This window comes from Miniopterus natalensis, chromosome 19, assembly GCF_054644295.1.
Source record: "Miniopterus natalensis isolate mMinNat1 chromosome 19, mMinNat1.hap1, whole genome shotgun sequence".
NCBI classification, from domain to species: domain Eukaryota; kingdom Metazoa; phylum Chordata; class Mammalia; order Chiroptera; family Miniopteridae; genus Miniopterus; species Miniopterus natalensis.
In genome coordinates, this window is record NC_142099.1 from 5,333,556 (window position 1) to 5,345,584 (window position 12,029).

At 52.2% G+C, this 12,029-nt stretch overlaps 1 protein-coding gene across 2 annotated transcripts in view; it reads left to right on the top strand.

Moving 5' to 3' along the window:
- The first annotated feature begins 6,751 nt into the window (after window positions 1-6,751).
- AHCYL1 (adenosylhomocysteinase like 1) overlaps window positions 6,752-12,029 on the top strand; it is a 33,304-nt gene continuing 28,026 nt past the window's right edge. For both annotated transcript variants that reach the window (XM_016223391.2, XM_087828047.1), the window contains exon 1: window positions 6,752-6,905. In XM_016223391.2, coding sequence (XP_016078877.1) covers window positions 6,786-6,905 — 120 coding nt within the window. In that variant the 5' untranslated portion in view covers window positions 6,752-6,785. The remainder of the gene's footprint in view (window positions 6,906-12,029) is intronic.

The window sequence follows — 12,029 nt, forward strand, 5'->3', positions numbered from 1 at the left end:
AAGGGAGTGCTGGGGCTGGGAGATGAAAGGACACCAGGAATGAGGCTTTAGTGACCTTGCTGCGCCCTCCTGGCCTGGCCTCTCTTCCTCACCCAGCTCCTCCAGGAGCAGGAAACACTGTGTACTTGGGACTCTCTTCCATCAGACTCGGGCCCCTTAGGACCCTAGCTCCACCCACTCCGTCCCTGGGTCCCTCCAAAGAGGGCAGAGGCCCAAGAGGGTCCGCAGGACATGGTTAGAGGGGCTGTGGGGAGAGGCCAGCATCCAAGCTCCTGGCCTCTGACTTGGGCCCCACACTGGTTCTTGGTCTGCAATGTGCTGGCCCTTTGGGCTGTTTGCAGTGCGGAGGGGCGTGAGCTCACGCTGCGGGCTGTCTTTCCTCCTCCTTGCAGAATGGGACACACACTGAGGGTGGGGATGAGGGAGGTTAACTCTTTTCCTGGGGAGGAGGCCAGGCTGGCACTGGGTCAGGTGCTCTGAGCCTTGAGCTCCCCCAAGCTGCCCGGGCAGAAACCCTCCGAGTCGTGGAGCAGAGGGAGGTTTCCACGATCGGGAGAGAGGCCATGAGGGACAGACGGACGTGAGGGACAGCCCTGGGAACCCAGGTTGACAATGGGGAGAACTGGGAGAGTGAAATGGTTAATGGGTTGTTGAAAACAAGGAGAGTCCCTCCTCCAGGGGCCCAGCTGGCTGCAGAGCCAGGAACAGAGGCTCTGGGGCTGATGCAATGGGACCCGCCCTGCACACCAGAGAGGGTGAGGAAGGCGGCTCCCACCCAGCAGCAGCCTCCACACAACTGACAGCGGCCCGCTCACCTCCAGCGCCCACAAACCAGCTGCAGGGCAGGGCCTTTGGGGTAAAGTGGGCAAGACCCTGGCCACCCGAGATTTGGGAAGTTGCCATTTCTGCCTATCCCACCCCATCCAGCCCTGGTGGCTTTCCAGTCAAGGCAAACCCTTCCGCTAGCTCTCGACAGGGTGTCTCATCAGGGAGGCCAACCCCAGAACTCGTTCCAGTCCTGGGGGCAGGTGGCAGGCAGGGGGTGGAGAAGCCGTGCCTGTGAGAAGCCCTGACAGGCAATGCAGCACCTGATCCCGGCAAACTGGCACTTCCACCTGACCAGCCCACTCTCTATTGTCTTGAGACAGGGTATCTGCCAGGATCACAGTATTCCAGAAACTTCTAAATGACTCAGGGCAGTTCCAAGGGTAGGTAGGTTGATCTGAACTAGAGATGGACTGGTGTCCCCACCTTCGGGTCCCACATAGTCTCAGGGGCAGCGGGAGTATGCCATTTACTTCTGAGAAGGACTTTGCAGGGTGGGGCACAGGGGAGAGTGAGGAGAGAGTCCCTCTCTAAGGAGGTATTAGGGGGCCCAGATTTTGTGCCAAAGTCCTGCTATTGACTCTAAGCCCCATGAGGACAGGAACTGGGTCTCTCTTGTTGACTGCAGACTCCCTGGCGCCCAGCACAGATCTCGACACAAAGCCTGTGCTCATTAAGTAAGTGACCAGCAGGGACCCGGCGGGCCAAAGGCCAAGGTCAGTTTCACAACTGCTGCAGTCTGCTTTTGGGGTAAACTCAACACACACTCACAGGCACGGGAAAATGCACAAAGTAGCACAAAGACTCATCACGGGAATATTTCCTTGAATGTTGTTTACAATTTCTGGATGCTTCTCAGCCTTAATTTTTACGGGCTGCAGTTTTGGGAGCTGAAGAAAGATACGTCAGGATTCCTGGTGCAAGGACCCCCCAGGAAACAGCATGTGAGGCCACTCTGAGGGCTGCTGGACACACGGCAGCCGGCCCTGAGGCCAGGCCCGGCCAGTTGCTCCTGGCTGGGCAACTGCAGCCCCCTTTTCAAGGCAATGCAACCCCAACCTGGCATGATCAAGCTCAGCACCGGCAAGGACAGGCCTCTCCTGCAGCGAGCAGGGCTCCGCTGCCTCTTGTCCTGGGAAGTAGGGTCCAGAGAAGATTCCAGATTCATGACAAGGACCCCTTTCCCCTCTAGATTTTTAGCCTGGAGCCACATCTCAGGAAACTTACACTTGCACAATACTTGTAACTCGTTCAAAGCTCTTCTCTATTCATTGTTTCGTTGGACTGGGATCATCACAGGCCCCAGAGGGAGAGCTGTCACCCTGTTCTGCACGTGGAAACACAGGCTCCCCAAAGGTCCCTGCTTCCAGCGGCCAAGTTGGTAGCAGAGTGGAGACTCGAGGCCACATCTCCGAGCCTGCCCAGACACCCCACTTCCCTCCACAGCATGCAGTCTCCCCATGAGTCAGCTGTCACGAGTTCTGGGCACTGCACCTCCCGGGCCCTGCGTATAGCCAGGATTGGCCCCACTATTTACATTTTTGCTCCCTCTCTCGGGCAGGACCTGGTACTGTGACCCAATCTTGTCTCTTTTCCTGAAAGCCATCCTCCCTCTGATTCCTGGAAACACCTCAAATGCCCAACAAAAGAGAACGGTTAGGCAAACTCCTATTGCAATATGAGGGGACACTCGGGATGGGCTGACAGCAAGCATGCAAATGGTCTCTGTGTGAGAGAATGTTTTGAAATACTGTGATTTGATGGAGGCTGAACACAAAATGACATGCTCATCACAGGTGTGTCAGAGTGAGCGTCTGCAAACTGATAAGAACCAGAAGTGGACGTCGCTGTAAAGAGATTTTTATCTTCACGGGGCTTTTTTTCCCTATAAAGATTATTCTCAAGACAATAATAAACAGTAAAGAAATATGATCATAATAAGCAGAGACGTAGGAGTCTTTCTCAGACCGCAGGGGACTGCCCATCTTCTGGAAAGGGCTGACAGAGCGAGCATAGCCTTGCTCTGGGGGTCTGCGGGGAGCAGGCGGGTGTGAAAGACACCAACCTACGTTCCCCTGGGACCCAGGACAGTGCACTTCACAGGCAGATCACACCCAACACGTCTTCAGCTGACTCCTTGTCTCAGCAGTCCCCCCACTCTGGCCCATTCCTCTTCCTGTGTTCCCTGTCCTGGTGGCTGGCACCACCAGCCACCACGGCTTACCAGGTTCTGAGAACCCAGCCCTGGCTTCAGCTATCACTCCGCCCTATTCGCACGCTGTGCCCCACCCTGTGCCCCACCCGTAATATGCCAAGCTGCTTTGCTGCCCTGCCTTTTCCCATGCTATCCCTTCAGCCAAGGATCCCTTCTTCACCTGTCCAGCTGCTTATCTGTCAAGGGTCAGCTTGGGCAGCGTCGCCCTCTATGAAGCCCTTCTGCTCATGCCTCATCCCCCCCACCCCCCCGACCCTCTGTCCCCAGGTAGACAGACAGTGCTACCGCATTCGTCCCTGAAGTCCCATACCTAGCACTGCTCCTAGCATAGCTTCAGCGCTTGATGCGTATTTTATGAAGTAAAAAAAAAAAAAAAAAAAGAAGAAGAATGTTTAGGGCAATTTGGGAGGAGACAAAAGAGTGAATTTGATTCACCAGACCAAGCCCACAGCTTGCACCCCAGGGCTGCCACATTTCTGGTGACATTTCCCAGGTCATCTCTACCCCCAGGCTACTCCTTTTTCTTTTTTAAAATATGTTTTTATTGATTTCAGAGAGAGGAAGGGAGAGGGAGAGAGAGAGAGAAACATCAGTGATGAGAGAGTCATTGATGGGCTGTCTCCTACACGCCCCCTGACTGGGGATCGAGTCCACAACCTGGGCATGTGCCCTGACTGGGAATCAAACCGAGATCTCCTGGGTCAAGGCTCAACTGCTGAGCCACGCCAGCCAGGCCAGGCTACTCCTTTCTAATGCAGGGTCCCCTCTGGTCTCGAGGCCCTTTGGAGGCCTCCCCCACCCACCGCCACACACAGCAGGTGCACTGATCCTCAGGTCCTTGTTTTTCTCAAAAACTGGCCCCCAGTCTCTGACAAGAGTGAGTGTTGTGCTTCTCAGGGGAGTGAGCCCTGACTCACCCACCTGATTCAGGGCATAGGTGCTGAGTCAGGGAGGTGGAAGGGTGGGCTGAAGACAAGTCAATGTTGTCACCCACGAGCATCACCCCCTTCTCGGGGCCACGTGGGGTCAGCTGGGAGTCACGGGGCTGGCGTGACATGGTCCTCACCCATGTTATGTCATCACGCTCTCTGGCTGGGTAAGCTCTTTGATCTCCAGCCCACATAAGGTAGGGGCATGGCAGCCACCCATGTCCCCCGCAGCAGGCTGGTTTCCAGGAATGCCCTTGGCCCTGGCCTGCTGCCCCTTCGGCCTTCCAGTCGGAGCACTCCCGGTGCCCTTAGGTCAGCCTCCCTAGCTTCCCATGGGCCAGTCACTCAGGAAAGTAGAGTCGAACCTGTTGGTCTCCTTCTTGGCTCAAACTGTGAAGGCCCTGCTTCCTCTGGGCCTGGCCCATCTTTCCCATCCTCAGCAACAGCCCCTCTGTGAGCCTGGGCTTAGGGAAAACCCAGAACTTTGATTCAGGGGTGAAAGAAAGGCTGAATCTCATTGTCTGAACGCTAACCTCTCTGACAGTGGGAATTTTAAAAATCAAATCCAAAGAGCAGGCACACCTATGCTTTTCTTTATTTTTTAAAAGTAAGCTAACTCAAACCACATGATTTCCCATTCAAAGGATGTGGAGTTTCACCTCTGTTCCAGCTGGCTCGGCTTCTGCTGTCGGAGCAGGCAGCTCTGACGACAGTCCGGGCAAAGCCATAGAACGAAGGCTACTTCAGGCCCTACGCCAGTGTCCCGGGCGGGCAGGTGTGGCTCCTGGCCCCAGATGGGAGGTAAGGAGAAAGGTGCCAGTCTGGCACCTCTGCACGAATCTGGTACTCTGCTCCCCCATCTCTCTGTCCCTTTTGCTACTGGAATACCCCTGAGAGGGCTTGAAAGAGTGGGCCGATGAGAGAATCCTAGCAGTTCAAGATCAGGATCTGCAGAAAGCGCGCATCTTCCCAGGCGAGGCGTCCACAGGCCGCTTCAAACACACGGCCTCCTGGGGCTGGGTGGTGGGAACAAAGGCTTCTCTGACTAAGACTTCTGGGGCCCCAGAGGCGAGTATTTCACACTCTCCCCAACCGTGAACGTAAACCAGTGGGGAAAGGGTCACTTCAAACCACAGCTTTCTTGAAAGAGTTGAGAGACCTAATGGGATTCTGAACGTAAAAAGGTGGCCTTGAGGGGGTTGTGGAATTTAGGAAAAAAACACTGGAAAGATGGATTCTCAGTGCAGTGGAGAGGGATCTGGCTGCCCAGAGCTCATCAAAGATGAGAGATGAGCTGGAGGGTGGAAAGGGTGTAACGGGGGAAGCTAGATCGGACGCAAGGGCCAGGGAGCTTCGTGGCGTGCTGTGGCCAGTGAGAAATCCCAGGTGACCAGAGAGCCAAAATAACTTTTCAGAACATCTCAGAAATGTGACTTTAAATTGTTTGCTGTGTGATGTAATCTCTCCCCTGTGGCCAACAAATTTTCATTAAAAGTTCTGCTACATGTTACAGCATTATTTTTGTGGTTGTTTTGGAACTGGGGGTGGGAGTTGGAAGGAACAGGGACTACGTCCCTACATGGATTGACAGCAGAGACTGAAGAAACAGCCACAAGACCAGAGCACTGAATAAAACTCCAAGGCAGCAGAGGACGAGAGCCCGAGGTGACCACGAACTCGAAGTCCCCCCAGTAATTCACAGAAATCCTGGGGAGGGCACTGGACTTCCCACCACAGGGCACGGGAGGTCGAGCCAAGGTCATTTGAATCTCAAAGGACGCGCTGCTTCAGCTGACATTAGGTTACAAATAGGCTTTGCCTCTCCAGCGGGACTAGGCCTTGCAAAACACGGAATGTATCATTCGGGGCAGAGCACTGGGACAGCACATAGTAGGGCCCATGCGAGTGGGGCCTGAAGCAGGAAAGTCATTCAGCCTGGAGACTTCTCCCCGACCTGCATCCTCTGGCCCCTGAGCCCTATCCCATGGCCAGAGAGCAACAGCTCTGCGGCCTACAGATCTGTGAACAGGCAAGGCCCAGGGGAGCCGGTGGTGGAGGGGGTCGCAAAGGCTGTGCAGAAACCAGGCGGCCAGAGTCAAGGGAGAAAACACAGCCCCTTGCTTAGGTCGGGCTTCTGATCCAGAGGTCCTGGGGCGGGGGCATGGAGGGAGTGCACTGTCTTGGGCCGCAGAATGTTTCCTAGGACTGGTTGCAGGATGTGTCGCGTGGGGCTCTGGTCTTTGCTCCTAAGCATCCCCCTTACGCCGTCCTGAGGCCTTGCCCGGAACCCCAAAGATCCCCTCCATTCTGCGGCTTCCCTGCAAGAAACACGCGCCGCTCGCAGGGCTGATGGCGCCACCTGGCGGCGCCAAGGGTCCAATTCAACCCTGCGAGCCGGGAAGCCAAGGGGGCGGCTTCGGCAGCCCGGTCCAGCGTGGTGACGTCACGAGCGAGCGTCTTTTCCCCCCGCCCTTGCCCCGCCCCGGAGCTGCCAGTACCCGACGTGGCGTCACCGCCCTCTACCCTTACTGTGCGTGCGTGTGTGCGTGCGGCGGAGGTGGCGGCGCGGGCCGGTCGGAGCTCGGCGCTGCTGTTTCTGGGGCTCCTGTCGCCGCGGTCGCTGTCCGGCTGCCTTGGACCGCCGAGCGGACGAGGCGCCCGCCCCAGCACCTCGGCGGCGGACGCGGCTCGGCGCGGGGCCCGGCGGGAGGGTGGGCGAGCGCGGGGCGGAGGGCGCCGCGCGGGCGGGCGGCCGAGCGCTCCGGAGCGAGAGCGGCGGGGGCGGCGGGTCAGCAGCGGGCCCGGCCGGCCGGGGAATGTCGATGCCTGACGCGATGCCGCTGCCCGGGGTCGGGGAGGAGCTGAAGCAGGCCAAGGAGATCGAGGACGCCGAGAAGTACTCCTTCATGGCCACCGTCACCAAGGCGCCCAAGAAGGTGCGGGGGCTCCGGGAGGCGGCAGGGGCCCGGGCTGGGGCCTCCCGGGAGGGGCGCGAGCGAGCCCCGCGCTCCAGCCAAGTGGGCGACTTCAGGGCCGAGGTCTGAGGGGATCGTGACGGCCGAGAGGGTGGCGGGGTGGCGGGCGAGCCGCCCCGGGCCCACCCCGAGCTGCAGAGGCCGCCCCTGACCTCACTTTCCTTTGTCCCTGGGCCCCAGTCCTCGGGGATCTTTCTGAAACCCGACAGGGCCGGGCCTTAAACTCGCCCCTGGCTTTTCCTGGATGAAGGGCCTCGGCGATGGGAGTGGGAGGGGGCGGACCAACTCAGTGGACCCCAGTGACCAGCCCCGGGGGACGGGGGCAGGGGGGGAGGTGTCCAGGAAATCTCCCCTCAGGTGAGTGGGCAGGGCAGGTAGAGCTTCTTTGGGAGCCGTGCCCGGTTTTATCCAAACAGCCGACTGCGTGCTCGCGTGGAGGCGGGAGACAAAAAAAAAAAAAAAAATGCGTGGAGCTAGCTCGGTCTTGTGTGCGGGCGAGAGCAGAGGGGGCGGCGTGAGACTGAACAGGAAACTACGGTTGAATTTCACCTTCTGCGCCCGTCCAGGTCTTCCACACGTGCAAGAAATTAACATCTGGAGGTTGGGTGACAGCGGGCACTGTCACGGGCGCGAGCGGGCCGTGTGGTCGCGCGAACAGATCACGCGGGCTGCCCTGGAGGAGCGAGAAGGGAGAAGGGGGCCGGGACGTGCGCGGGCGGGCGGGAAGCGCGGTCGCTCCCCCGGGCGCCTCTCGCCGAGGCCGAGCAAGTTTCGTCCGTCGGTGGCGCGCGGTGGGTCGAGCTCAAAGGATGTCCTTCTGCGTCTGTCGCTCAGTGGCAGCCTTTGGAGCTTTCAGTCCGACCAGCCCTCAGAACCGCGGGACTGGGGTCCCTGGTGCTTTCGGAGCGTCTGCTGCCGCCCACGTCTTGACTTTTCCGCGCATACCTGGCACCCGGTTGCCCGCAGACCAGAGAGCCTTTGCCGAGCAGCGGGGAAGCTGGATAAATCCTTCCCATCGGGGTGGAAGCCGTGTTTCAAGGCCGCCTCTCCCTGCCCGCAGTGTTGGAGGGGAGCCGCGCTTGTATCAGCGGAACAGAGCCGGGCTTGCGGGAGTAGTGACAGCCCTTGGGGCTCCTACACCTGAACTAGTTAAGCTGTCATAAGTGGGAGAGAGACTCTTTTTAAAAAAGGGGAAATTAAGGTAACACTCCAGAAATCAAACGCAGGATTGAAGACAGGTCACTGTTGGGCGCTTTAGCTCCGTTTTTCCCACGACGTCAAGATCTTGCCAATAGAATGCCTTTAAAAAGGTTGTGGACCATCCCTTGATCCTAAGGAACCTGATTCACCTTTTTAGTGCGCTCAGCTCCCCTGGCTGCTTCGTTGGGGCAGTAACCCCTTGTGATCTGCGCTGTTTAGAGACCGTCCCAGCCTTTGTAAGCAGAGTGCTTAAGGGTGGTGCCTTTGGTGAGTTAGGGGAAAGACTGGGGAAGCCCTGGTACCCTAACTCCCTGAGCTCCTCCTTTCCCAGTTAGCCTATCTTTTGTCTGCTTGCTTCAGGGATTAAGTGCCTTTATTCCCACTTGCTTTTATTTTACTAAGCCTTCAGTCTTGCAAGTGCCACTATTAATAAGACAAAGTTTGTATTGTAGATTGTAAACTCCATAAAGGCAGGGACTCTAGTGTACCATTGTATGCACTGTGCGTGGCTCCGTCCCTAGCATATAATAGGTACTCAAATATTAATTGCCCACCTGGCTAACCAGTAATCCAGATGTCAGTATGGCTGCCTACCAGGAATAAATATCCCTTCTCTTCTTTTCTTCCCTGGAGGAATATTGCTAATGTGTATTACCGTCAGGCCAAGTGCTAATGACTTTAAAGACTCATATTCCATTAGCTGACAGAAGCAGCCTGGGCTAGGAAGGGGGGAAGACCCTGTGTAAATTTCCAGTTGCTGGGAAATGTATCCCATGTTTCTTTCTTATTAATCTGGCTCTCTCTCAGCTTTATTGTTTAGCATTTACACAGCACTATATTAAAGTGCTTTATGATAACTAATTACCCTTCTCCTAGTGATGATAGAAGGCATTTATTTAGTTAATGAGTTGGTTGAGGACTGGTCAAGGTCACGTAGCAGCAAGTCCTAGGTGATCATTTTTTCAGAACTTCAGCTGAATTGGACATTATGACCTAAGGCACTTTTGTACCTCTGCCATGTGTTAATAATGTGAGATAGCATGAGAAAAGTAAGAAAAATGTAGTTTGGTGGGTACCAAATGGTATGAGAAAAAGGCCTCTTCAAATGGTGCTGTCCTTCACCTGTGAGGACTCCGGCATGGCTCCAGACCAAGTAATTCTTGGGTCATTCCAAGCCCTGAGGCCCCTCAGGAAATGAGGACATTTCTGATGCCAGTCAGGCTGTAGGTTACCTCAGGGTGACCTTGATGGTCCTCAGATCAGATTCCAGTGTAACTGGTGAAGTTTTAGTCACTTTGGGGAATAGTGGATGTCCGTTGATGAAAAGCATAGATATTGAGATTCTGCAACTATAATCACAACTATCACAGCTAAAGAGGACCCTTGTTTAATGTTGGCAGTTATCAGTCAAACCAAGTGAGCAGGTTCCCCATAATCACCGGGTATTTACCCCGCTCTTTCTGCTACTTTGTGTTGTGGAGGTAATAGCAGTTCTCGGGCCTTTAGAGATTGACATAGTATCAAGTTGATTTTTTTTTCAATAGGGTAAACCCAAATCTCCAGCTTGTTGATGAAACTTACTAAAGCAGACACGTTTCTCTATCGGGGCATTTGCTCCTCTCTGCACTTCTGAACATTTGGAGGGGCTCTTCAGAGTGATACATTAGGCATTTGCCCTAGGACTTATGCACTTAGACTTTTATGACCAGTAAAAGGGCAAGGAGAGAAAGAACACAAAAGAAGTTACTTTTGCTCGTAGGATATTCTTTATTTGAATAAAGCATATATATCAAAGGGGTCAGCTGAACTTAGAAAGCATACCAGGTAGAACCTCAGTGCCTACTGCTTAGATATTAATCTGTTTGGTGGAATCCTAGTGCAGTTTTGTAGCAATTACACCAGTACTTAGAGTCACTGAGAAGAGATTTAATAGGTTGACATCTCCTATCTTCTCCAGACATCATTATTAGTACCTCTTGATTGTCTTAATAGCGGCTACTGTTTTCTGGCAGTCTTTGAACAGGAGTCAGATGTGTAAGAAGAGTCTATCTTGTTTAGATTTCTCCACAGATAGGGATCACCTCTCTTTTTATTTGATTCTGTGTAGTTTGACGCTAGTTTCCATATCACTTTGTTCTAAGTTCATTAAACTTTTAGTTTATATCAGAGAGCAATCTGTTCATTGTTTAGGTCCCTTGCCAACAAGATTACAAATGTGGACCATTTGTTTTATCAAGAGGGTATTGTTTGGATCCAGTGTGTGTTACCCAATGTATTATTCTTGTAAACTTGTTTACAAAGTTTTTAATGTATTTTGATACATACGTTGTAAATCTTTAGTTGCCTATGACTCCTAGTAAGTTTACTTTGTCACCTCTACCTCATGTAGTTATGATCTGTAAGCAAGCATTTTAATGCTTTTTTGGGGCTTTTCTGTAAAGGAACTGGCCAGTAAAGGAGAAACATTTATACCTATCTGTTTCTCAAGTTTTGGAATCTGAATGTTAAAATTTTATAAAGAAGGGCCACCCTCATTATCCTGGGTTTAATAATTCAGAACACATCATAGTGAGGTGGATCAGAAGCATCCCCATCATGTATGAAGAACAGCACAGTTGCATTGACCAGAATTTTTCCAACCTGAAATCTGAAAATCCAAACTCAAGGACAAATTCTTACTACAAGTTTTCCTTCTGACTCTTGTCAACACTATCAGTACCTTGCATATGGTAAGCAGTTAAAAATTCATATAAAATTATGGTCACCTTTTCTCTTCTGATTCCATATTTCCTTTGACTCATTCAGGGAGTTCTCTTGCTATCCCACTGTTGTTTGGCTGTTATATGAAATGTGTTTAACTTTCCCTTTTTGTTCCTAAAACTGAGTAGCATACAATGTAAGTCAAGCACTTGATTTTTTGGAGTCAGGTTTACCTTCAGTCTCTACCATCTAAGAGACTTTTAACTTTGGACAGGTGATTTAGCCTGTCTGAGCTTCATTGTCTTTCTTTCTTTCTGTTGTTTTTTCTTATTTCTTTCATTATCTGTAAATGACTTTATTTCATGCTCATTCTTGAGAGATAGTTTTGCTGGGCACATAAGTTTAGGTTGACAGTTATTTTCCTCAACACTTTGAAGGTATGTTTCCATTACCTCCTGCCCTTAATTATCACTAAATAAAAGTTGTCTTTCTAATTATTTCTTTGCAGGTGATCTGTTCCTTTATATATATATATATATATATATATATATATATATATATATATATATATATATATATATATTGCTTTTAAGTTTTTCGTGACTACATATGACCATGGTCAAGGGCATGGACTTTGAGCCTCCATTTTCCTCTCGGTAAAATGAGGAATAGTGATAGCACTACAGGATTGTCAAGGGTATTAGCATTTAATAGTACTACTTAGTGTATTTACTCCTTTATAACTGGGGTGTCCATATATCCTGGTTTGCCTGGTACAGTTCTGGTTTATACCTCTTATCCCAGCATGCGGTTCAATGAGTGCCTTCTTACTGTGAAAATTACCCTGTTTTATTTAAAATATTCTTAAAGAGCTAAAACAAAGATGTTTCTATTGAACGGCTTTTCAACAGGAAGAAATGTTATTTTCCCGACAAAAATGTTATTTTATGTAGAGCTTATGCCTACTGAACACTTAAGTAGTTGTTGATTTCCAGGAGGTGCAGACAATAGGAGAACTTAGAGTTTGTGATGGAAATGGGACCTGCTCTAGCCAGCTACTCTGCCATCCCGTCCCTACTACCACACAGTGCATAGAATGTGGGTGTCTGTCAGACACTGGGTTCGCTGAGTCCAGGAGTTTATTTCATCAGTCTGCAGTAGTTTGGAAGTCTTCCCAAACTAGAA